The sequence below is a fragment of the Phalacrocorax carbo genome, chromosome 23 (genome assembly GCF_963921805.1).
Source record: "Phalacrocorax carbo chromosome 23, bPhaCar2.1, whole genome shotgun sequence".
Classification (NCBI taxonomy): Eukaryota; Metazoa; Chordata; class Aves; order Suliformes; family Phalacrocoracidae; genus Phalacrocorax; species Phalacrocorax carbo.
The window spans coordinates 2,905,826-2,932,049 of record NC_087535.1 but is presented as its reverse complement, the minus strand read 5'-3'; the positions used below and the strand labels follow the sequence as shown (position 1 = coordinate 2,932,049).

At 41.3% G+C, this 26,224-nt stretch overlaps 1 protein-coding gene across 3 annotated transcripts; it reads left to right on the top strand.

The window, feature by feature from the left end:
• The first annotated feature begins 7 nt into the window (after positions 1-7).
• Positions 8-26,135, top strand: MAPK14 (mitogen-activated protein kinase 14). 3 transcript variants are annotated; one of them, XM_064472287.1, is made up of 12 exons: positions 8-141; positions 7,360-7,489; positions 10,942-11,000; positions 11,369-11,480; positions 12,002-12,031; positions 12,506-12,553; positions 13,013-13,127; positions 14,181-14,252; positions 22,109-22,188; positions 22,714-22,792; positions 23,090-23,263; positions 23,729-26,135. In XM_064472287.1, exons 1-12 carry the CDS (start codon positions 26-28, stop codon positions 23,794-23,796), a joined length of 1,083 nt encoding a protein of 360 aa, XP_064328357.1. In that variant the 5' UTR covers positions 8-25; the 3' UTR covers positions 23,797-26,135. The 3 variants fall into 3 exon arrangements, with proteins under 3 accessions (XP_064328357.1, XP_064328356.1, XP_064328359.1); XM_064472286.1 differs by lacking the exon at positions 22,109-22,188 and adding an exon at positions 19,897-19,976; XM_064472289.1 differs by lacking the exons at positions 14,181-14,252; positions 22,109-22,188 and adding an exon at positions 19,897-19,976.
• Positions 26,136-26,224: the final 89 nt, after the last annotated feature.

Below are 26,224 nucleotides of genomic sequence, written 5' to 3'. Positions count from 1 at the left end.
GGGCGGGGCGGGCTCCGGAGCCGAGATGTCTCAGGAGCGGCCCAAGTTCTACCGGCAGGAGCTGAACAAGACGGTGTGGGAGGTGCCCGAGCGCTACCAGAACCTCTCCCCGGTCGGCTCCGGGGCCTACGGCTCCGTCTGGTGAGTGCTGGGAGGGGACGCGGGGTGTGGGTGTCTCTGCAGGGGGGGTCGCGTCAGGTTGTTGCCCACTAGCCCCGGGTTCTTCCCCTGGAAGCGTGCCCCAGCCTGCAGGGCCCGGCGGCGGGATGCGTGCAGGGCGGTCCCCGCGGGAGGCAAAGCGAGGAGAGCTTGCTTATCCTCCGGGGGCTCCTCTTCCCCCAGCTTTTTACCAGGTCTCTTGCAAAAAAACAAAAACGCTTTACCTCCCGGTTTAAGAGCGGTACCGCCGGGAAGCCGCAGTCTTGCCTTTGGAATGCGTCGGGGATTGCACCACATGGCAGGTGGCACTAAAACATAATCATGTCCCAACACCCCCCCACCCCCCCCGAATGATCTCATACAGACATATTTCACCGTGCATTCTCGCAGTTAGTAGGTGGGGGGTGGAGAGGGATGGAGGCTGGCAAGTCCCCCGTAGCTGGCTTTGCAGAGCTGAGGGCCTGGCAGCTCTTGTCCCAGTTTCCTTCTGGACCTGAAGGTTAGATTGTATTTGAGGCAATTATATTTTTAACTGGAATCTGTTGATAGGCAGGGATGGTAGAGGGAAGGCTCTGAGAGCTGGTTTTATTTCCCTGACTTGTAACAGTGGGTTTACGAGTATCGATATCTTCTCGGCAGTAGCAGATGAGCACGGGGAAACTTGTTTTATTGGTGTAGAATGACAGAATTACTGCAGTATGCACAGACTGGGAGGGTTAAGTCCTGGTATGAGACCAGCAGGAATACGGAGAGCTTGAAGAGAAGAGTTTAGTTTCTAATGCTTACCTAATAGGAACAAAACATATGACAGGTTACACGTGTGAAATACAATACTTCCTTAATTTGTAGCTTCTCTGGCGAAGTATGTTGGATCGTTAAACATAAATTAACTGGGCTGTATATGTTGTTTAATCTTAAATACAAGGTTGTATTTGAATTGGTTTGACAGACTTGAGCAGTCATGTAGTAAAGCGGTGTGAAAGTGTTCACAGATTGCTGTGTCCTTTTATTAAGAAATGGCTTCCACACGAACATTCTGGTTTCTATTCTGTGTTCTTTGGCTCTGTCGGAGTGTGATCAGAATTTTCAAATATGGGTGCATAGTGATTACACAGCTGCTCTGCTGCTGTATTTGAGCAGGCATGCGTATTTTTTCATTAACATAAAGTGCAGATTTATATCGTGAATACAATTTATGTTATATTGTAAGGAGGGATGCATACTGCCCTCTACTAGTAAAGAAAAGGAGTTGTTTTGCATGTGCTGCACTCTTTAAAAAGTAAAGTTCTTGGCTCTTAACCTACTGTTACAAAATTATTGGTAAGTTCAGCTTAAATAACATGCATTCCTTAAAGCTGCGGTGCCTCAGGTATGCAAATGCTTATATTTCATAAAAGACAAAGGCTGGTCAATTCTAGTAGCAAGTCTAACCAGAGTAATTGCCGAGGTGGTGTGTTGTTTTTTTTTTTAAATAGAAGGGTTTAGTTCAGGTGAAAGGAGGGCCTTGCTGCCATAGCTGATAAATACCCCTGTAAGTGCCACAGGGTTACGTAACTCCCTGAATGTAATAGGAAATGAACTTGCTCAGTGCCTTGTCCATTGTATTTTTAAGGTTGACCCTGCACAGTTTAGCCCATTCCTCTTGTTTTCCCCCTCCCCACAATCTCCATTGTGCATGTAATTCTTACAAAGTTTGTTTTCACAACCAATAACTAAAGAGTTTGCATCATGAATTTCCTGTTTTGCTGTGTCAAAACTTTCAAAGATTGTGCAATTCTGTTCAGCCCAGATGAAACTATTTTGTATTGGAAGCAATCTCAGACGTGTGGCACATGAGTCTCTTTCTGCAGTTCATGTTAATGATTTTCTGTATGTTCTTCTAAAATATATTTCAGAAAGACAAGTGATACGGAAAGTATGTCAGAATTCAAAAAAACAAAGCCACCAGACAAACCCCTTGCCTATATATGTAACTTTATTAAGCTGCAAATGGTGGTACGTAGTGTTTAGGATATTCCTGCAGTGACTTGTTCCACTCTCTGTTCCTATAGAGATTTTTCTTTTTTTTTCTCCCTGGTAAGAATTACCTAGTTTCATTTGAGATTTTGTGTTTGGTGTGCCTCTGTGTTGGGGTAGTAAATTGCGGGGAAATTGTGGGGTTTTAACCACCCTTAAACTGAATGGTTGAATGCACTCCTGTGTATGGCTACTGCATACGCATACATATTAGAATGTAATAAAATGCTCTGTTTATGTAGTTGTCAGGATGAGGTATTTAAAAATTATTAATTTCGAGAAAGTGGGGGAAAAATTAATAAAAAAGAAAGAATTAAGCCAGCAGATGAATCCTTTAGGCTACAGAGCTGTCTGCTGTAGGCTGCTTTAAATGTCTAATGTGAGTATGACTTGGAACACCCTAATATAAGAACGTGACTTTATTTTGTAGTCAGTGGATGGAGAGAGAGAGGCATTTTCTGCAGGCAGCTTAAGGCACCCAAGGTATGTGCTTAAACTTAGAGCAAGTATTCCAGTATTCCAGCATTTTGTGCGGTGTTGGAACGAGGATGTTCAAACAGCCAATGCAGGTATTTTTCAGGATCCGTTTTTAAAAACTGAAAGTGTGTGGAGGTGCAAGTAGGGATTCAGTTCCAAGACTTTGAGAAGCATCTATATGTATCCTCTGATTGTTCATTACTAAGTCATGTAATAATTGCTGTGACATCTGCTGTGTGCAATGCTATTTCATTTATTCTTGCAACAGTTTTGTATATTCATAGAACAGTCTTTTGGGTGAAAAGGATGTTGTAACCAGGTCTACGCTAAAACACATGTGGGTTCCTGAAGTATCAGTCTTGTAACGCTTAGTGTAAGGAGGAAAGGGGCCGAGATAATGCAGCATCTCGCAGTGGGATGTTGCTGAGTGGAGATGGGATCGATTGGTGACTCTCAGTTTAGCTGGAGGTTTGCTTCGTTTTGTCTATATGCTGGAGGGAGTTCAGCCAGCTCTAAGCTAAGCAAGGAGGTGTTTTGATGATCTTTGCCATCAGTTTCTAAAATGCTGGGACAGCAGACTCAGTCTCCTCATAGGAGTTTAATTCATATTTTTTGCAGCAGTTCTTTGGGTGTTGTATTGATGCCTTGGTAAAAGAAGGGGGTTGGTTTTAATTGCTTTGCAGCCTATCTGTATTGCCTTATTTTGGAAAGGAATTGAACAGCCAAGACTTACTCTTCCTCAGAATCTTGCATAAGAATCTTTTAGCTTTTTTTGCTTGTAGACTGTCAGGTCATACAGCCCTTCCTAAATATGTGATTTCTTCCTGTTTTGCCCCAAGTTTTACCCGTACTGATTCTGGATTTCCTGGGTATTAAGAAGATACTGAGATTATTCTCAGTATCTTTTTTAACTAATAGAGAAATACTGTGGATTTAAGACATTTTAAAACATTAGGCTCCAGAAGAAATGAAGTGACAACACTAAATATCACCTTTGTAGTAACAGTTCCTCTGTGGATATTTTCTTTTTAAATAACGTGCATCCTTAGGCTTACTAATCCCTTATCAAAGTGTGCCAGTGCCTCCAAAGTGCGTATGCTCTTGGAGGGGTGGGTGCTGGCTTCTCCAGTAAGGTGTGGCAGATATGTGAGGAGTGATATGAAAAGAACCATAAACCTGTGAGTGGGATGAAGCAGCCGTACAGGTAGGATTAGCAGAACACACGTGAGGAAGGGGGATCGTGTAGGAGATGGGCAGGCACGGAAGAGCTGTGAGCAGAGCTCTGAAAGCGAAGGCAGGTAGTTTGAACTTCATGGGGACTTTGTATCTTAAGAAATGAAATCAGTGGGAGCTCGTCTGTCCTGTGGGGAGATTTTTATTTCAGCTTTCTTAGAAGTGGAAGCCAACATAGTAGAGCAGAATAAGATTTACGGCTTTTTGTGGTGTGTTGGGAGGGTAACCAACTGAAATGCGTGTGTAGGTGGAACTCAAGTGACTGATGTTGAACTGTCAGGTACCAAGAATGGCATTTTTAATGTCTCTAACTAGGGATGCATAAGTTAACTCCAAAGGTGCCACTGGAAAGATTCACTTAGCCTGGGTGCTTGCATAGGTGCTAGCAATGAGCAGCATACCATTTAGCAAAATAGTCTTTGCACAAAAATTACCGTGCTGATTAGCTAACACTTAAATAAATTGCACCCTTATGTAATTCAGTGTGTACTTCAGTTCCTCAGACTACTTCATATGTTACTTCTAAGAAGACATAAGTTGAATCAGTGGATAGGTTTTCTAAAATAGTTGTTTATTCTAGCTCTTATATTTTGGATTCAATTAATATTTAGCTCAGAATTGTAGTTTTACGTCACTTGGTGAGATGGATGCAGTTCGTGTGTTGTAGCGCAATACTGTGTAAGAGGTCAAAAACCGTGGAAGCTGTGATGAGTTCTGAATTGTGCTGATCTTGTTTTAAACGGGATTTAAAACTGTGGATCATGCAATTTTTTTCCAAATTGGGCTTTTTTAGCTGAAATATGATCAGTATAATGCAGCTGTTGTAAGTCTGTGATGAAAGCCAGCTTAGCGTGCTTTACAATGTTCTGCAGCATGACAGCTGTTCTGTAGCTCTGTGTTTGTATGCGTGAAAGCCATTAGGCGGTTATCTGTATCGGCAGAAAATTACTCAGTGTGCCTTTTTCTGTAGGGAGATAGTCTTTAGACCTCAAATGTGACTGAACTTGGAATTCTTCTGACTTCAAGAGTAACTCTGGATTGTGAATGTGCAGTAATACAAAATTTTCTTTCCTGGGCTTGTGCACAATGTCACTGTGCTGGCTAAATAGCTTCTCAGTTCTGGTGATTGCAGTTCTCCTTGGAGGCTCTACATTTGCTCCGGCAGAGTGATGACTTGATACGACCCCAAAAATGTTGTTAAAAAGAAGGTGAAACTGAATTTCTTTTGGACTCTGAAATAGCTTCTGTTATGTTTGCTGGCTTTGAAAAATTGCTAAAGAGAACTTTGTGGAAACCAAGAGAGAAATCTGACTGTGTAGCTGTGACGGTGGTTAACGTGCAGGGGATCCCCTTCTCTTCAAGATGAAAGAGATACTGGGATATGCTGCCTTTTGTACCCAAAATGTTTGAAAGCTGGTAAAGATTCATGACTAATTCACAACAGCATGTGTTGAATTCTGATGACTAATCTTATTTTTGCTCTAACTCCTAGCAAACACCTTGAGTGTCATTAAAATATTGTTATACAATTACAGCCTGAATTAGGTGTGTTTGTATATTGCAAAATGGTGTATGTGAAGCTTAAAAAAAATGGACTTCTGTTTCATGAAGTGTTGCAGTGTAAATATCGTTACTCTAGCAGGGTGCGAAGACTTGCTGAAGGTCATTTGAAGGCAAGATTTAAAAAACAAATGCTTAATGGCTTCTTTTGTCTGCCCAGGCTGAGTGAGGTGTAAAGGATAACTCATGTGGAAGTGGTTGGCAACAGGTGTGCTTTGAGACAGTGTGGTGCAGCTTGAGTAATTCAGCTCTGACGGTTTGGTACTCTGGTGATCTTCTGTCTAGCTGTATCTTCGTATCTTTTCCAGAGAGCTCTTTGCACTGTGTGTATGCAGGTGATGTTTTAGAGTGGAGGAGGTACTCCTTTTCCATCCTGTACAGTGGGCGTTTCCATTCTTTTGGAGGAGCTAGGGGAAGGATCGCTGCTCGTAGAAACAAGCTTGTATTTTGTTTTCTGTTTCTCATAAACCTCATACAGCAGGTTCCTTGGAAGATTAAAAACTTTGAGATAAGGAGTCTTTTTGCAAATGAATTCCAGTTAGTTGCTTTAAAAAGAAATGACAGCTACATTTATTTCAGATAGCTGCTTTGGCAGGGGTGGGGGTAAGGGTTGTATATGCAGCTGTGGTTTTGTTCGAGGACTACTTTTGTGATTGGTTTGGAACTTTCTGTTAGTTAAGTTGCTTCACACTTTACGTTTATAAATGCATAATTCTCCTTTTCACTTGATGTCTGTCAAGGACTGGTGCATCCACACTTTTAAATGGAGTCAGGAGTTCACCCTGAATCAAAGTGCAGCAGGAAAATATACAAATATTGTCCTTCTCTGACTTTCTCCATTCCATACTTTCCCCTTGTTTGTTATCTTGAATCAAGGGTAGCCTTGATTTCACATCCTCTCTCCTCCTTCCTTTTTGGCACACCAGAGCTGTTTTAGATAACAACATCAGAGAAGAGAATAAAGAGGAGTGGTTTAGTTCGGAGCTAAATACCTACATTTCTTTACTGCCTCACATAAAAGCCCTAAGCTCTGGAAGTTTTTATGCAGCGTGTCAAAAACGTAACAGTTCTTCATGTGTTACTTTAGAAACAACTAAAAATTTATCAGGCTTTTGTTTCATAATGATATAAATAAATAGGATGTAACAGGACTTACTTCAAAAGATAATTTTACAGTACAAAATATCAACTCTCTCTATATATGACATTACCAAATAGGATGGTGTTAGTCTTCCTGGGTTCTAAGAATAAACATTATTTATCTGTACAGGTTTTATGTATAAGTTTCTACTAAAGGGACAAGTTTTAGTAATGTACAGCTAAATATCATTTATTCACATGCATTTTTATATAACAGGACTTTAGGATTAGATGTGATTTACAGAAGAGGTTTGATTTCAGCTTCAATTGCGATTAACAACCATCATAGCTGATTTTATTAGGCCTTGGATTTTTGTATGGGCTTGAACCATAAAAGACAGTATCTTGAGCATAGCATTTTGTGATGAAGTGTGGTGTATGAAGATACTTTCAGGAATACAGATAATATTTACAAGTACTCTTCCTCTTGCCAGAGTTTTATTGCCATATTTTTGTTTGAGTGCAACTGGTTTTAGACAGAAAAATCATAAACATTTCTCATTTTTCCTCAAAACTTCCCTTTACTGTGTGAACAAGACTCATCTTGTAAACATTTTCTGTAGAAACTGACAGTTGTATCAGTATGTGGGGATTTTGGGTGGGAGTGCAGGTTGTGGACCAGGATGCCTGGAAATTATTTTCATTGCAAAAATGGGGAAACGGGGTTGACTGTGACTCAGTGTCCTGATAATTGCTATCTGGGGTTGGTAAGCATGGATTTGAGGGTGTTTATGAAGAATTTATTTTGATAATTTTGATTACTCTTTCTTGTAGTTCTGCCTTTGACACAAAAACTGAGTTGCGTGTGGCTGTAAAGAAGCTGTCCCGACCATTTCAGTCTATCATCCATGCCAAAAGGACCTACCGAGAGCTACGGCTACTTAAGCACATGAAACACGAAAATGTAAGTGGAAGGAGATGGTATGAAAAGTTGGTCTGAAGTTGGACTATCCAGTGAGCATTTAGTGTGATTGCATTTAAGGATCTTGTTGCATATGTCTTTCTAATAGAAATACAAAGCTTGCAGCAGTGTAAGGGATTGTGGTTGTGGAAAAGCATGCAGATAAAAAAAAAACAACCCAAAACCGCATAACAATTTTGTATTAAGAAGTCTTAATATTTCCTAGAATAATCTGGAAATTACTGCTGAGCAGGTTCATACTATATTAAGGGTTTAGGACACAGGTGATGTCACTTACGTTTTCCTGCTTGCTTGCTGTAGTAAGTTGTAATTTTTGTTGTGATAAGAATTTATTTTAAAAAAAAAAGAAAACCTCAGAGTTTGTTTTTTAGTGTCTTCTGGATGGTTTTTCGTATTTGTTTTGGCTTGCCTACATGAGAAGGGTGTGGAGTAGATGTTCACTAGATTCCTGTGGGTAAAATGGGGAGGAAAAAAGGGGGTGATGGTGGGAATCAGATGGCTTTTCAAACAAGCCGTCCACTTAAATCATCAATAGGGAGATGAAATAGGAGGTGACAATGTTACATTGAACCATGCTATACGCTCTCTAACTGTTTTTCGATGTAACCTCTGTTTGGCATAGAAAGCAGTTGGTTGGACAATTCTGTGTGTTTGTGGCATTAACACACCAACATATTTATACTACATGCTGTTTGGAGCAGGTATTGCATGCAGTGGAGCAAAAAGTCTCATCACCTGCCCTCTGTAGAGCTGCCAGAATGTCCAGAGGAAAGGGAGGCTCTTGACTTTGTTTTTTGTTTGTCCAAGCAAACCCCAACTCAGCAGAGGGAAATACTTGTTTGGAAGTGGGGTGAGCAAACCTAGGACCTTTATCTAGCCCAAAAAGCCAAACAAGCCTAATTTCATGGGAAGATTCTCTGTGGATGGTCTGTTCAGAACAACTTCTGCTGTGGCAGTGGTGTTTTATGTTGTGGCTCGTCACCACCATCAGCAGCTGGTACTCATAAATCTTGGTGTTTTTAGTGTGGATAATGTAATTGGGACTTTCGATGCATATATGTGCTGCTGTGAACCAAGCTTCCTCAGTGCCTCTGTACGATAGTATTGTCTCAACAGTAGAGGTAGCATTTGGCCCCACTTAATACCCATCCCCTCTCTTCTCAAAGCTGAGATGTTCTGCAAACTGGAAAGCTTTCAATATGTTACCAAAAAAAAACCACAAACAAAACACATATCAATCCGTTTTGGCTAAGCTAATAAGGTTAAGCAATGAAAATGAGATTGTGACTGCTGCTGCAACAGTTCTGTGTCTGGCATTCATTAATATTTTTGGATTAGTGTTGCACAGAGCCTATGTAGATTTGAGAGTAAGGGATAAAAGGAAGTTAAGTTGTTTATATATAGAAATATTTATTATCAGTTCATCATACCGTCATCTGTTTGTGGGAAGTTTATCTAGGTTGTGGTTTAAAAATCCTGCAGATGCAGAGGTGTTCAGAGCCAGTTCAGGCAGGCTTATTAGTGCTACTGTTTTGACTCTTCAGGTCTCAGTTTGGGAGTAAAAGACTTGGTTTTACGTGGCACAGAACACACCAGCAAATCTGGTAGTTATGGCAGTTTACGGGGCCCGAGCATGGGTTGGTTGTATCTAGTCTGGTCGTGATGATCTTGAGCAAATAAATGGACCTGCAGAGCCCTCAAGCGTGTCTGTGTCATATTTTCAAGTTTCAGGAGGCCTTGTTAGCTTGCATAAAGCAGAACACTGAGCAGATGGGAGATCAAAAGGGTTTGTTGTCATGTGAAGAAATTAATAAGCTCTGTGACATCCTAAAATGCTGGGAGGGGAAAGCAAAAGGTTAGGGATTGGGTTCTGAATCTACTGGTGTTCCCTTTTCCTTAGACACGAGTCGCTGATGCGCTGCAGAATAAATGTATTTAAATGTTTGTGAAACTTGATGAAAGATGTGGATAGTTTGATATGGTGCTTTACACTGTGGCAAGATAAAAATGATAAATGAAAAAAACCTGAATAGATGGCAATCAGTTTTTGTATTACCATGCTAAACTGTATGGATAATGTTGATTATGGAAGAGTCCATTGGAGAAAGTAGATGTAAGCACGAGAGTTATAGGGGCTGGGTGTGAATGTCGGAGTTTGAAGATGATGCCTGTCTAGAAATGGAGCTGCTGCGATGTATATCAAGAGAGATGGGAAAGTGTTCAGTCTCTTCAGTTTCCTCAATAAATCGCAGTCAATATTGTAGATTAGACAGAGGCTTCTATTTCCTGCCCCCTTGCTCTCATTTCCAAAAACATGGTCAAGGTTCCTCAGAGTTTTTTGCCTCTAATTCTCTGCTTAGAGATAACACAGTTGATTCTGATGTCCTTGACAAGCGTAAAAAATGGAATAAAAAGGATGGTGCGAAGGGGAATGCAGGAACCCAACTCTTGGTTACATACGCACGCTTGAACTGTTGCTGAAGTTGCCGAAATGTGTGTGACGCTTTTGTATCCGAGACAAGCGAGATGCTGACTTAGAAAGGAAGGAGGTTTTTTTGAGGTGGCTGAAGAGAACCTATCCCTTTATCTCATATAGTCATAAAATATTATTTGCTATTAAGGAAATTAAGGTTTAAAAGCACATTCCAGTGAAAATTAGAGCAATCTTTATCCACCAGATGGAATTTTTTAAAATGACCTAGAAGATAACTGTAGCATATAATCCCATAATCATTCTTCTCCACAAGGTAACACATGTGTATCCTTTTACTCTCTACTGTTAGAACAGCTCAGCTGTACAATGAGGGGTGGCATAGCTGCTCTTTGGGCAGAAAATACAAATGACAGTGTGAAGCTGTTTGTGAAAATTGGGTCCTCATTGCATTGCACTGTTTTCCTGACTATTTTCTGCTGTAGTCATTATTCATGGCTTGTGTTTCAGATCCTCGAATTTTTCTAGCCATTACTCAGTACAACTGAAACAAATACAGCCTCCCAATTCTTATTTTAGTATGTAGTCAACAGTATAACTAATCATTGAGCAGGAAGCAAACCGTTTTGTCTGGTGGCTGTTTTTTTGTTTTTTCTCAGCCATTTATTTCCTGAACAAACTTTAGCTGGCTTTTGAAATAGATGTAAACACTGGTTTAGAATACCTTGTCTTTTATTATGGCTCCCGTTCTGCTTTAAATGGATGGCTGGTGTGAAGAGACAGATGTAATTTTTTAACCTGAATATTTTTTTTACACAAGAATTGAACGCTTATTTCTGATCTTGTGTCAGCACTAATTTATCTACATCCGAATGATTCATGTAGTTGGAAATGAAACGTACTGGAATGAGTGGTTTCTATTCCACAAAGGATCTCATTAACTGTATCGTATTATACTCTAAATGTATTTCACCCCTTTTTCACTTTGCTGTTTTCTTTCTAGGTGATTGGCTTGTTGGATGTGTTCACCCCTGCCAAGTCACTAGAAGAATTCAATGATGTGTAGGTAACTTCTCTGAAGACTGCAACAAAAGCCTTTTGTATCTTCCTTACATCTCGCAGATTGTGATAGAAATATTTGCCACCTGACTTAGTTTGCCATCATTCTCAAACAATTCTGAATTCCAATGCAAGAGATACTAGGACATCCTAAACAATTGGTCTCTTCAAACTTGTTCATTTGTGTTTTATTGACCGATGAGTAGGAATCATCTTACTAATCTGCTACATTATAAGTGTCATGAGCGAGACTTCATTCAGCAGCGCGCCTTGGGACAGTCAGCCCTGCTTCTGGAGCCTCATCAGGAATTTTTATCCTAATCCTGCTGAAGGGATTGCTTCATGGCTGTTCTGTTTCCTTTTGTTTGTAGGTACTTGGTGACACACCTTATGGGAGCAGATCTGAACAACATTGTGAAATGCCAGAAACTCACCGATGACCATGTGCAGTTCCTGATATACCAAATTCTTCGGGGACTGAAGGTACTTGCACCTGTCCTACCTGAATGTTGATAGCTCATCCATGGGAGGTGGAGGTTCTTGATGAATGTCATGTCCTTGGATTCATATGAGTGGGGCTTCTGTAACTTCCCTAACATGTCACACGATAACTTATTATTACTGTTCCTTCCCTTCATATGTCTTTGCAGCTCTGTATCAGTAAAGCTATGTATCATTTAAGGAGATATTTCCATACATTCCTATGGGCAGAGTCTGGAAAATTAGGGAGTATGCTGCCCTCTAATCTGCTCTGGCTATGAATCTTCCATTTCTTCAGTTTTGTTTACTTGTGTGTTCCACTCGCGGTGGCAGCACTCCTGGGTGTTCCTAAGGAGAGACAAGGTGAAACACCTACCTGCTTGGAACGCAGGGACGCACTTGGTCCCTTCTGCAGATGAGCTGTAGTGTTTAATTGTGAGGGATGGGGTAGGGCAGTATTGTCTAGTGAAGAAACGAGGAGGCTGCTTGGACTGTTACATAAAATTTGTCATCTTGCCTTACAGTACATCCATTCAGCTGACATAATACACAGGGTGAGTATTGATCCTAAGATTGCTTCCTGTACTGAGCCAATGTCTTTTAAAAAATGTACCACAGAGTCGTACAGTGTAGCACCTTCCTGTAGAAACAGGAAATTTTTTCCAAGAATTATTCTGGTTAAGCAGTCAAAAGGTTAAACATGGGAAGTGGTTGTCAAGGTCCATAGTTTCTGTTCCTGCCTATGTTTGACTTGTGTCTTTGTGAAATAGGTTCTCTATGTGTTAAATATACATCTACAGCACTGGTGTCGCAATAAACCCTTATGCATTTTTGCTTATATATGACACCTCAGAAGACCACAGAAGAGATAGCCGACTCTGGGATGAAATAACTCTGCTGAGTATAGAGAGTTGATATTTACAGCCAGCTAGAATCTCTTTTCTATCTGCATTTACATTTTTATCTACTTTAGACTGGTGAAACAACATATGTACTGCTGTTAATGTTGATGTGGTTTAATTTTTTAGGATTTAAAACCTAGTAACCTAGCTGTAAATGAAGACTGTGAGCTAAAGGTAATGTAATCACACGGTCTGATTGGTCTGACTGCGATTTGAGCGAATGCCTTGTGGATCTCCCTTGGAATCAAAGGGACAAAATAATTCCTTATGGAAATACTTTTGTGGCCCAAAGTAATAATGTCCTTCCGAGCTCTACAGAGCTGTAAGGATGGGGGTTTTATTCTGTATCTATTAATGTGTTTTTAATGAATCATCATGAAAACGGAGAGTTAACAGCTTTAGTTTGGGTTTAGTTGTTTTAGAGAGAAAATATCCAGCCGTAATTCTGATTGTTGAGTTCTATGCTGTCCTAGGCTAGTGTCTTTTAACAGGTTGTGTAATTTAGTTTCATAATCTGCTTTTGCAGTTGCACCACCTCTCCTCCACCCAATCCAATGACTGTCTAGTTATTTGCTCTGACTAGTTTGCGTTGTTCCACTGCAGTAGTTAATGGATGTCTTTGCTGTTCTGTAGATCCTGGATTTTGGCTTGGCCCGACACACGGATGATGAGATGACCGGGTACGTGGCTACCCGGTGGTACAGGGCTCCCGAGATCATGCTGAACTGGATGCATTACAACCAGACAGGTAATGCATTTAACTAACACAAGGCTTTTAAGTTCTTGAATTCAGGGGGGAGAAAGAGGTTGTCCTCTGTTACGTGCTCCTTCCCATTTGATCGCATAGGTTGGCAGTCAGGGTAATTGCGCTTCAGTAAGGGTGATTAAAAGAAGGCAGACATAGAATTAGTGTTTGAACTACAGTCTGTCAGGTGTAAGTTAAGAATCATTGTGACAGCATTCACAAGACTTCTTTAAACCTGAACCTTTGAAATTGCAATCAGCATAATATTGTCAGCACTTACCCCATATTTTGCCCAGCACAGTGGTTTTTAAAGTAAGTGAATGGAATGTATCTGGATGAGGAGAAGGTGTGTTTCTTGGAAGTTGCTGGCAATACGCTGAAAAATGTCTGGAGTTATGGTGTGAAGAAATGCTAAAAAGTATATAAATCTCCCTTCCTTTCCGCTCTTCTTGGCCACTTCTTCACAGTTATGTCTTCCATACAGTTTCCAGTATCTCCTCAGCAACACACCGTGCTTCCCTACGATACTTCCAGATCAGGCACAGAGAAGAAAAGCAAATGCTGAGACTAGCTCTTGTACAGGAGAGCATGTGGATCAAAGAAAATAATGTGCTCCTCTGATTTCGTACTTCATTACTTTTTCTTCTTTTCTCTTTTCCTCTTGCATGTATATGGACTTGTCTCGTATCTATAGTGTAACAGTTGGTGGTGGTTTGGGTACAGTTTACGTAAGGCCATATGCAAATTCAGTCCTCAGAGTTGTCTTGAACAGGTTTCTTCCTCTCTGATTGTGTAGATGCCTCCCCAGCTCTTTGGTGTTCAATGCATGTTATGCTCTGGAAGGAGAGTTTGCCTGATTCGGTATTCTGTTATTTGGACAAGTCTTAGCTGATGTAGTTGCTGAACAGCGTGAGTTAGCTTGCAACGTATCTGAGATTGTTTCGATGCCGTAAGACTATTTAAGGATAAAGTTGTTTGTACTTGGCTAGGGTGATTCTATTGAGACTTTGTTTTTCTGCATTATGTTGTTTTGTTTTTTTATTTTATTTTGTTCAGTTGATATTTGGTCAGTGGGATGCATTATGGCTGAACTGTTGACTGGAAGAACGTTGTTCCCTGGTACAGACCGTATCCTTTAAAAGTAATATATTTTTTTTTAAATGGGAGTTAGAGATCTTCATCTTCACATACTTCCCAAGAAAAGAAGTTCTGGGCTTGGTTGTGGGGATTTTTTGTTTCTTCTTCAATTAATGGCTTCTTTTACTCACAGTACGATGAGGTGAGTTCTTGATTTTGCTGCACATAAAACAGTCGCAGTGTGCAAGAAGGCAAATCTATTCCTCTTTATTGTCTATTAGCACTGCTAGAATTACTCATGTCGTTCGTTTCTGGGAGTTACTTTCCTTTAAGTTTGTTCAAACTCATGCTCTTTGAGTTCATAGAAGATAACTGCACAGAGTAGGCTGTCTGCTAAGAACCCTCTGGTGCTTTAGGTTTCTAGCAAATGGGAAGCATCGTTTCTGGCCTCTCTTCTGTATCCTGGTGGTATTTGCAGATTCTTTAGTGCCAAGGTTATCATTCCAAATTGCTCTGAAATCTTTAGGTTCCACTTCCATGCTTGAACGTAAACAGATTGTGAGCCGCCTTTTACTGTATGCTTGTATTGATCTGAAAAATCAAGCTTGAATGACGCCTTTCCAAAGCTATTTTTTTGCTGCACCGGAGTGGGCTGAGTGGGACACCTGGGCAAATTTATGAGAGCGCACTTTGTGAGAGCTGGTCATGATTTTCCCCAGGGAAGTAAAACTGAGGCTTTATGCAAATTGTTATACTTAAACTTTTCGTTTGTTCAGCCACACAATGTCTGGGGTGGTTTACTACTGGCAAGATTTTCATTGTCTAGAAATTGGACTTTATTTGCCAGAGGAAATTACATTGCCCACCTTTTACCGAAGTTTATTCTTTGAACCACAGTTTGTTTATTTTAATAACTTTAATTAGTATTTATATATGTTAATTCAAATATGTTAGTATTTGATTAAAAGAAAACCAGTGTTGGAAGTGCTGGCCTTCTGCGTACTGCGTTACTTCTGGAAAGCATCTAGATTCTAAAATTCTTTGGGCGGGGGAAAGGCTTTCATTCCAGTTTTGACAGAGTTTCATCTCCCTTTTCAATGTGCTTTAACTTTACCCTTTTTTCTTTTTCTGCCTGCCTTCATCTCATAATCTCTCTCCAAATTTGTTGAACTTGTTATGCTTTACTGTTTAGTCATCTCTGCAGCATTTTTCTGTTGTCAAGGACAGAAGCAGAACTAACATGGAAGTGTCTTAGAAGCTAGAAGAAAGTTGCCGTATTTCCCCGGGCTGATTTAGCACATGTAATTTGGTTTGGGCAGATTTTGTTTGTTTCTGTCAAGAAAAAAAGGAGAAATCAAAAATTGTTGATTCAAACAAAGCAAAAGTCTTTAACCTGTTGCCACTGTTTAACCCTAGTAACACTTCAGATTTTAAATCTTGCACGTAAAATACTTGCTAATGGGATTCGTGATATGTAAGAAATGCTTCGCAATATGTTCTTTCTACATTGAAAAAAAACAATTGTCTTCCAAGCCTGTAAAGTTTCTTCTCCAACTGCATTCTTAGCTGTGAATTATATAGCCAATAATATCCACAACGCAAAGTTTTAGGATCTAAATTGTTTGCTTTACTTTACTAATTTATCTCCTAGCACACGCTTGTGATTCTTTAAATGCTCAATTTCTTTTGCAAATGGTAGTAACGCTTTTGAATTAAATGCTGCTTCTTTTCCAAATTGGTTAGATCTTAAGAAAAATAAGGCTCAATCCTTTCCCATTGTAGATAAAAACCTTTGTAGTATTATAGTTCTTACAGTTTCTATGTGCAGTCCCTGCTTTAAGGAATGTATGTGCTATTTGCTCATGAGGTTAGACCTGTGAGGGGAGCAGGTTTGTGGTTATGCATCTCATTTATGTGTGTATCACTTACCTAAGGATCTAGAAAGGCACCAAGCTGTCAGCTTTCACTCTGGTTTTGCTGACGTCTAAAGACAGCAAGCAGAAGGGAGGTCCTGATGGGTTCTAGCTTCTTCCTGTCTTAGAAGGCACTTTGAAATCCTTATATATGTATAATTTTTGGACAAAGTTTGTAGAAAATTGCAGGTGTAGATCCTGTTGGGTACTTCTGGGCTCTAAACAATTCCTTTGTGCCCACAGATGCACTGAGGCCTGTGTTCCTCCTGCACTGTCACTATGCAATCGCTGACTTAGTGACTTTGCTATTAATAAATATTAACATGCTTAATGCAAGGTATATTTACCGTGCTTCTAGTAGCTATGGATATAGTATGTCCAAATCCACTGCAGTTCTAAGGAATTCGCTTTGCAGTTGGAGGCAATGTGACTTGTATTCTGGGTGCTCAGGAAGCTGGAGACCACTCCCGTTTTACAACTGAAAATTTTACATTTGTCTTGATTTCTGGTCTCAAGATGTTAATTTTCTCAACTATATAACTTCACGTTTCCAAAACAAAATAGATAGCGACAGGATAGGTAACGCCTTCTCAGGATGATTGTCCCCCTGTTCAGATGGTTCTCTTGTTTGACGTATTGGTCCCTTTGACCAAGGATTTAGCAGAAAAGGTGTGATGTTATTTACAGTCCATCAGGTATTTCTTTACGTGGCCGGAGGTATATGTGTTAGCTGTAGGGGGCTTCACTACAGGCAAGCTGTACAGCTAATGTAATCTGGTAAGTAATAAAGCTGTAATCCAAGATTTTTATCCTTAATGCTGTCTATGATGATTATGCCATCGATAAACTAATGCTGAATTTAGATTTAAGTTCTGAAGGATCTAATCTGTAGAGATTCTGAATGCACTGTCATTGACTCAGAATTGTAGATACTCTTAGAAAAAACCCTGTGATTAATATGGGCTTAGCTCTGCAGGATTGTTACAATATTCCTAACTTAAAACTGAATGTAAGGTAATTGAATTGTTCCTCTTGGAATCTCTGGGTGGACATATTTGGATGAAAGACGGTAAAATCTCTGCCAGGAGGTGGAGAAGGGGAGCAAGATTGTGGGAAAGACTAGTCAGACACAAAAAAATTGAGGTAATGAAAATCGGAGTCCTTTGGGCTTTTCACATGAAGTATAGCCAGAGGCTTCATTTTTATTATCATATCTGTCTTATGCCAAGATCAGGTTCTATTAAACATGTATATTCTTAATTTTTTTTTACAGCTCTTGTAACGTGAATGACTCATACAAATAAGTAGGAAAGCTGACTTGAAGCTTGACAAACTGACTTGCATAAAATGACATAAAGTACAAATATCTTGAATGTTTTGTACAAGTTTAGCCAGTTTTCTTTTTCTGTATGTTTTAAGTTGACTGTATTCCCTTTAAAGTCTGAAGAGTATTATTACTATTCAGTAGTATGATATTTCTGTGATGACTAACCAGTGTGAAATTACGTATTCTTCTGATACATCTTATTCTTGCTTGTGGTGGCAGCTAAAACAACTTCTGAACTCTGCCTTGCCTGGATAAGCTCTTAAAATCTTGCAGCGCCTGCTACTGATGATGATGGCAGGTTTTTCTCTCTATTTTAGAATCACTGAGGCTTGTGAGTTGTTGGGGGTGCCTTGGTGATGGTGTTTGGGGTTTGCATGCTGCGCTTGCCTTCTCCATGCACATGTGTTTGGTTTTTGTTTTATTTATTATTATTATTTTCCTTTTGCTTTGTATTTACTAAGTGTTTCTCCTGTCTCTTAATTGCTTATGGCTCATTTCTCTGGGACTTGGTAGGCCCTGTAGTTAAATGACTGCTGCAGTTCAGCAGGCTATAGATGGCAGGTGTAAAACTAGAAGCAGGGGCTGGGTTTTGGCCCGCCGATGGCAGTGCCAGTATTGCATTCTGTTTTCTCTTGTTTATCTGAGCATATTACACAAGTAGCTTCCAACAGCATGCTGTCCCCTGGGAAAAGAGCTGGCAGCAATATTGCTGGCACACCTGGTGCGTGTGATTTGAAATGCCTTTAAAAGAACTTAAATATTTAAACTGCGGTATGGCATGTGACTTCTGAGGTGTGCTGGCAGTCCAAAATTTGCACAACTGTTTCTTGTGCAAGAATGAGTGAAAGGCATAAAGGCTGTTTTAAATGGCACTGAAGAAAAGCCGATTTAAATTGAGCTAATTGTGGTTAGTATAGCACCGTCTGCTAATTCTCTTACACCAGTAGATATACTGATTTCATTTTAAGCATTGACAATTGGGAGTTGGCAGTTCAGCAGCTGAGCTAATCCAGCTAAACACATTGGATTTACTCCTAGGTTTTGAGTGTTTAAGTAGGTGGGAGCTGGCTGAGCAACTTGAGAAGTGAGAAATTAGTTCAGCTGTTCTACAAAGTACTTTTTGCTGGGCTTTTAATTCACTTCAAATGTAAAGCTTTAGTTTACATCAAAAGATAAAGGTTTTAGCAAAGTATTGGTGATTTCCTTAATATACAGCTTGGCAGTGTTACAGGAACTGAGGCTTTTTTTTTATAAAGAGACAATATTTGGAGTGCTTATAGCATTTGAATTAAAAGGTGTTCTAAAAAGGAATTGTAACTGTATCTTAAAACATCAGGAAGGCATTGATCCCAGAAAAAAACATTGTCTAGTAAGCAGGCTGCTCTTATTGAAAGGAAAATGTGTAACTAGTTTGATATAATTGTAAGGGCAAATACAAACATTACAGGCACAGTCTGAAATCACTGGTAGGTTTTGAAGGACAGTGTGGAGAGTGATTCAGAGAAGAAAGGAGATTTATTCTTTTAATGGGTTTTAAAAGATTCCTTGTCTCCTTACAATCCTGAGTTTTAGACATATGACTGTATATTTAGTGGATTTTTTTCTCCCCTCAGTGTGTGTTTTGTCACCTTCGCCAAATCTTTAATTTTTCTGCCTTGTTAAAGAGGGCAGCTCAGATTCGTACGTGGCCTGGTGGAAGCTCTGTTCTTGTTAAAACATTCTTTGCACCTGCAATGTGATGTCCCAAGAGTTTTCCGTGTAGAGATTTTAAACCTGAGCCCATGTTCTCTTCTCTCTGTAGGGCAGAAGGGAGATCCAGGTGCTTTGGCTCCCTGCCCCACTGGTCCCTGGGGACCCCCTACAGTCCCCCGGGGGCTGCAGTGCCCCAGCTGCTCTGGGCCTGAGAACTGCACGCCCCATGCTCAGGATTAGGGATGCTGTAGGTCGTGAGCAGGGTCCAGTCACTTTCTTACTTTCTAAGTTTTATAAGTGGCTGAATTACCAAGGAAGGGCTTCACAAAAGGCCTTGACTTTTTTTTTTTAATATTAGTGCCTACACTTTTCAGCCTTCTGCTTTACTTTTTCCGTCACTAACTCAATCCTGCTAACTGCTGCTACTTTGGTGTGGGGCCTGAAAGGGTGAAGCGAGCATGTGAACTGATCCTTTGCCAGTGGGGCGAAAGCTTTGCCTTCTGCTCCACCGTAGTTAAGGATGCAGTGACCGATGAGATGCATGTGGTGTATTTGTAGACAAGTCGTTCAATCTGTCCGATGCCGACAGAGCTGTGTTATACGGGGGTATTCAATTGTAAATGAGAGGAATGAATACAGTTTGCTTAAAATAGCTTTTCAGTTGAGGCCTTGGCAGGCATTAACTTTCAACATTAATAGGCTGATATGTTGCGCTTTTCATTTTGATTTTGTCCCAGCATTTTCCTTTATGGTCCATCATTAGATATTGATCAGTTGAAGCTCATTTTGAGACTCGTTGGAACCCCAGGGCCTGAGCTTTTGAAGAAAATCTCCTCAGAGTCTGTGAGTTTACACTTTGATTGTAATATCTGCCCTTTTGGAAGTCCCAAGTTTCTGTGTTGCCCTCCTGTAGTCTATCTATAGTATGTGTTGGCATTTATTTTCTGTTATTTTATTTCCTTTGTCATTCTTCGCTCTTGGATGGCTTTGCATTCATACGCTGTGTGTACCTGATCTTTATTCCTTCTATCTCTGCCTGTGGTATGATTTCTTCCTTATTCTCATTTTACTGCTTCGTGACTTTTCTTTCAGATTGTGGGTTTATACTTCGTGATATGTTGTATGATCAGATGCTGCTGGGAAGTATTTTTCACAGCTAAGAGCCTGAGGCTTGTCTCAATTATTATTTCTCCAGATTGCCTACCCAAGGATCTTTCTTCACAGGAGCAAGCGTGTTACCCTCTGAGCACACACAGTCCTTCCTGTAGTGTGGTTAACTTCTGAAACGCTACTGCCACCATCCTTGGTTTTGTAGCATAAAATCCAAGTTGCCTTTTAGGTGCTTTTGCATGGTGGCTGTTTCCAGGGCACACAGTATATAGTCTGCTGAGAATAGAATTAATTGTGCCACGTATTTAAAGGGGATTGCTCTGTGGGGCCCTTTTATCAAGGTAACAGCGAGAAGCTTTCTGCAGTCTACTTTTTAAAGGGTGACCTCTACTTTCAGCCATTCTGCCATTTCTGTATTGTTCTAATAGTGAATTGTGAACTTCTGCAAAGCCAGTATTAAACAGCATTTTAATTTTACCTCTTTCTGAAGGTGAAGTGCGTAAAAGCTAGAGCAAGAGGTGCCGTGACAGCACAGGTGAACCAGTTAATGCATAGTGAGCAATGAACTTGTGTAGAGGTAACTAGCAGCATGCTACAGCAAGTCTCTCTGCTGTTTCTGATACGTCGTAGAGGATCAGTGTGGTGGAGAGCGATGATAAGATTATTTTGTACTGCAGCTTGTGCTCTTTTTTCATGTAACAGTGACGATAAATGTGAAATGTGAGGTTAGCCTTGAATTCCATTTGATAAAGGTAGACGTGTGGTGCAAGTTAGAATCGGTTGGTCAGCTTGCTGAATATCATGTCAGTTTAAAAAGCCTTGGGATGTTCTACCCTTGGAAGGGTTAGCACTGAATAACGCGGGTTGCTTTGGGTGCCCTGTGAGCTGACCTCAAGGGCAGTCGGGTATTTGAGGTACAGGGATTAGCGAGAGAGAGATAAGCTTAAAGGTTGACTAGGATAAGTGAAAGATTAGTTTGCATAAGTAAGATTGAAGTGGGCTTTTTTTTAAACATTGCACAATAAAAAGAATAATTGTTCTTAGCCAGGTCCAAATCAAGAGTCTGTTAAAAAAAAAAAAACCACAGTAAAGTACTATTTCTGATTTTTTTTCTTTCCATTGTATGGAGATAGCAGAAGCGTTAAGTGTTTGAGGGCCTTCAGTGTGTCACTAACAAATTCCGTATTTGTTTTTCTGCTGCGTTACTTCACTCGCTCTTACTTTCTCTGTCTGTTCACTGACATCAGCTAAGTTTGTCTTATGCAATGCTAATGTTTTGCTAATTTTGCATTCATTGCCTCCTGTCACCTCGCCCACGTATCAAAGTGCGTTCAAAGCTGTTTAGAAGGAGGTGTCAGTTGTGAGCTGATTTCACTTCGCACCACAAGGAGCTTGAGTCCTTTCTACGCAGCAAGAAAATAAAAAGCTGGTAACCAGTGCAGAGGAGACTATTTTTGTTTCTGTTTTAATTTTTGTTCATTTTCCTGAGGCTCTCTGTAGCTGCAGCAGCCTAGGAAAAATTTTGACGAGTAGCTTCAGCCAAAGGAAATGTCTACTCTGGTGGCTTAAAACTGTTGGGAAATGTGAATGCAACCATGCCGTAGTGTAATGCTGCTTATGGCAGTCAGAAATGCATTTTGTACTGACACTGTTACCTACTGATCAGTAATCCTCCGTTGTTTTAAGTGTTTGCTGGTGTGATTACTAAACTTTTCACAAGTATTTGAAAAAAAAAAAAATCAGTGGACCCTGCCTGTTTGGCTTCTGCCTTGTGGTTTGCAGAAGAGATGCTTTGTATGCAGCTGTTTTCTGTTTAAAATGGTTTTTGCACTGTTTTTAACAAAGCCCTTGACTAGGCACTTAAGATATTAACCAGCTTCAGCAGATCATGCGTCTGACGGGAACACCCCCTGCATATCTCATTAACAGGATGCCCAGCCACGAGGTGAGACCTGAGCAGATGAGGGGGGTTTGCAGGGCAGGTCGTCACTTGCAGTGTTTGCTGCTTCTATAAGTGATATGCTCGCATGTGGCATGGGGTGGGTGACTAACTACCTACTCTTCAGCAAGATTTTTGTACTAAATGCAGATTTGAGACAGTGCGTGCTCAACCACAGGCTTCTAAGACTCAGGAGAGCCTGGATGCATTGTGTGCCATGTTGTATGGCTTACCAAGAGACACCAGGCTGCACGCAGCCCGAGCGGGACCCTGAGGCAGTTGGCTCTTGTGGCACCTCTTTGCTTTTCAGTCTTGCATGAACCTCAAATAATGTTGGCTCTTCCTCTGCTGTCTTGAGTGGCCTTTAGTTGGGAAGGGATAAGGCTGATGGGCTTAGTAAGTATCAGAATAGATAGACAAGGCAAACCAAGGAGACAGCCCATTAATAACTGGTGCTTCAGGATGATTGAAATGTACTCTTGCTTGGTGGCTGGACTGTATCATACTTCAACAGAGTATTTATCTCCACAGGCGAGAAACTACATTCAGTCTTTGTCTTACATGCCGAAAATGAACTTTGAAAATGTGTTTATTGGTGCCAATCCACTAGGTAAGGCTTGCTTTATAAATGTGCTCTTCCTGAAGCTGAAGCTAGCGTGTCCTGGGGCACCAGGCCTTGTCCCAAAGTTTGCTGACTGCAGAAGTAGTTCAGAACAGAGCCACGTACCATTTTCAAAGTATGTGTGGGCTGAGGGTGTAAGAGGAAGGAATCGTGGATGATGGGCAGGGTCCTGAGAAACTACAGGCTCCTCATATACATTGGGCTTTTACGAGTTTACATCTTGGAAGGCAGCCTGGCGCAGCTCACAGTAAAATCCTTTCTTTTCTGTTGTGGTGCTTTTTGCAGCTGTGGACTTGCTAGAGAAGATGTTGGTACTGGATACAGACAAACGAATCACTGCAGCAGAAGCGTTGGCTCATGCCTACTTTGCTCAGTATCATGACCCAGACGATGAACCAGTGGCAGATCCCTACGACCAGTCTTTTGAAAGCCGAGAACTTGAGATTGAAGAATGGAAAAGTGAGTTTGGGGGACGGGCGGGAGAGCCAGCCTGCTCCCCCTGCGGTCCCTTCCATGGCTGCAGTTTAACTAAGCCGTGGTAGTCAGAGCCACACAAGAAAGTGATAAAAACGTGGGCGTCCTGTCCATTCTGAGGTCCCTACACTGAGTGACTCTATCGTGTGCTGTGCGCACAATTAGCGTAACCCCTGGTAACTAATTATTACTATGAGCATACAAATATGTAGGTGACATAGTTGCTCATGTCTCTGTCTTCAAACCAGAATTCCAAAACTTCAAAATCTCCTCAACGCTCCAGAAGTACTGTGTGTGTTAGTCTGAGAATAGTATAATCCTTTTTTTTCTTAATTAAACCATGTTTTGCATTTAAAATAGCATTAGAACCTTTAAGATTGTTGCAGGTTTTCTTGCATGAGGGACAACTTTAGTACTGCTTATTGATTTTTGTTACGCTTCTCCCACCAGGCCTGACTTACGATGAAGTAATCAGCTTTGTGCCACCACCGCTTGACCAAGAGGAGATGGAGTCCTGAGAAACTGCTCTCTTCTGTTTGTCCCACGTCACTGTGAGGGGAAGGCCTTTTCATAGGGACTCTCCAATTATTGTTCAAGTGCCTCGTCATGACGATATTCTCCTTGGTGGAGGGGTTTTGTGTGTGTTGAATTGGGGAGGGTGGGGGGAGGGAAGAACGTTGAGTCTATGTAACCATGCTGCATGCTCTCTTGTATTCCGTGTACAGCCTGGGGCAAGCCTCCGGAGACCTGCTCCGACTGCTTTAATCCTTCCAGAGTAACAGTGCTCAATCAGTTTGCACTGCTGGGACGAGGTGGGGAGGTTGACATTTAAAGTTTTGGTTACAATCGTTGCCATTTATCAATTCTTCTACGATTAAGTAACCTCAAAATAATGGAAGTTGTTTTCTAGGCTTAGAGAGTCCTCTGTTTTCTTCAGGACTGAAGGTGGGGTTGAGGGATCTCTGATGTACGGCCAGATCTTCCTGGTACAGCAGGATGTACAGGCCTTGTAACGTCTGATTCTTGGAGCACGAAAAGGTTTTGTTTGAAACTGTAAATATGTTTGTGCCTTAAACTGAATGGGGAGAGAGGGGAAGGGAAGTCTGGAGCGGACATCTCTGACCTGCTGGTTTTCAGGGTGAAGGCTTCCAGATAGCCAGGCATGAACTCGATGCAGCTGGGGAAGTAACCTTCCGAGGCAACAGCCTCTCTACCCCCACACGGAGTATTCCTGTATTTCTCCCTCTTCCCCTCCTCTCATTCTGAGGCTTCCCAGCATTAGCTCCCAGGAGACGGAGGCTGGAGAAGATTCTTGCTAGCCACACGTTTGTGTATTTCGTTCCTTACAAGGTGGGGTGTTTTTGCATGTCGTAGCTATATGTGCATGTAGAGCTGCTTGATTTTTTGTCGTTACTTTTTTGGGGATGGCACTGGGGCAGTTAAATCATCAGTGAACTGTTTCACCGAGTACCTCAGCCAGTGCCGTGAAATCACAGCATCCTTCCTCTTGTGCTGCAGCTCATTGTGAAATACCTGCCATTCTGGAGGCTTTGACGAGGAAGGGATAGAATACACGGCGTAGAAACATGCACCTTTTTCTTTGTGCTCTGACCTCCCGGTTTCAGAGGAGGAGAGCTTGGGACAGAGGGTTTCTTGTGAGATCAAATGTAAAAAATGTTCTTTGAACAAACAACCATGGCATCTTGTGCCAGAACTTAAGTTATTTCCTGAAAATAATTTTTTTAGAAGTATTGGAATCCAAAGCAAAGAAATAAGCATGTGTAAAACCGGAATCTCCCTTTCACTCTCTGTATCTATAAATATAAATATTTATATATATATATAAAACTAACATTTACTAGAGGTTTTTTTTACCCTCTCAGATAAGAGCTTCTTGGCTGTTTTTTAGCAGGTTGATCTCTGCCTGAGGAAACATGCAAAGGGAGTACGTTAGAAGATCTGAACCATGTTTGTATTCAGCGTTTTACAGGACTCTGCGTGAATGAAGCACCCAGAGTCAGGGACTGGCAGGAGGGAGGTTCCTCAGCACGTCTGTGCGCTAGAACCGTACCTGGGGAGCTCCGGAGCCCCGGGCTAGGGCTTGTGGAGCTGCCGTGTTGAGATGTTATTTGTTGCAGGCGTCCTGTGCGGGCAGCGCACCTGTGTATGTGCGGAGAAAGGCTTTTGCAGTGTTTTGTGTTCTTGTTGCCTATGGGATGGAGAGGAGCTGTTCGCAGTGGTTGTGCGCCGCGTTTGAAGAGGCAGCACAGAGGGATGGGACACGGATGACAAAGCCATTGATTCTTCCTAGGCTACTTTCCGGTGATCTCTTTGGTCAAACACTTAATAAAAGTCTGGGGTGAGATGAAGGGAGCAGTTATTTCATGCTCTGGGATAAAACTCTCCTCAGCCCAACAAAATCAAGACAGAACCCCTCCCTTTTCTGCTGGACCAGCAGTCCAGGTATTGAAATGAAAATGTAGATATACTATGTAAACCTACAGCAAGATTATTTTTATCAGCCATTTTATGTGTAGATGCTACAGTGTGATTTCATGCGGAAATATTGCTAAAGATTTTTAAGAATCTAGACGTCGTGTGTGCGCGTGTGTGTGTGTCTGTGCGCGTGTGTGAGTGGGAATGTTTCGTTCGGAGCCCGTACTCTGGCGGGAGCCCGCGTGGCATGCACTCCCTACCTGCGGTGCGATGCTGCTCAGCCGCCCGCAGCCTGAACAGGAGGACGCACATTAAACAAGAGATCTGCTATTTTGTTTCTATCCATGAATTTTGCTGTAATTGGTTATGCCAGATAAGATGTCACGATACCACTGGTTAAAAATAAAACCTATTTTTCAGATTTTTCTGTGCCGATGGTACTTGTAAGCCTCTTGCACCGAACGGCTCGTGTTGGCAGGGTGTGGATCCCTCCCTCGGTCGTTGGGGATC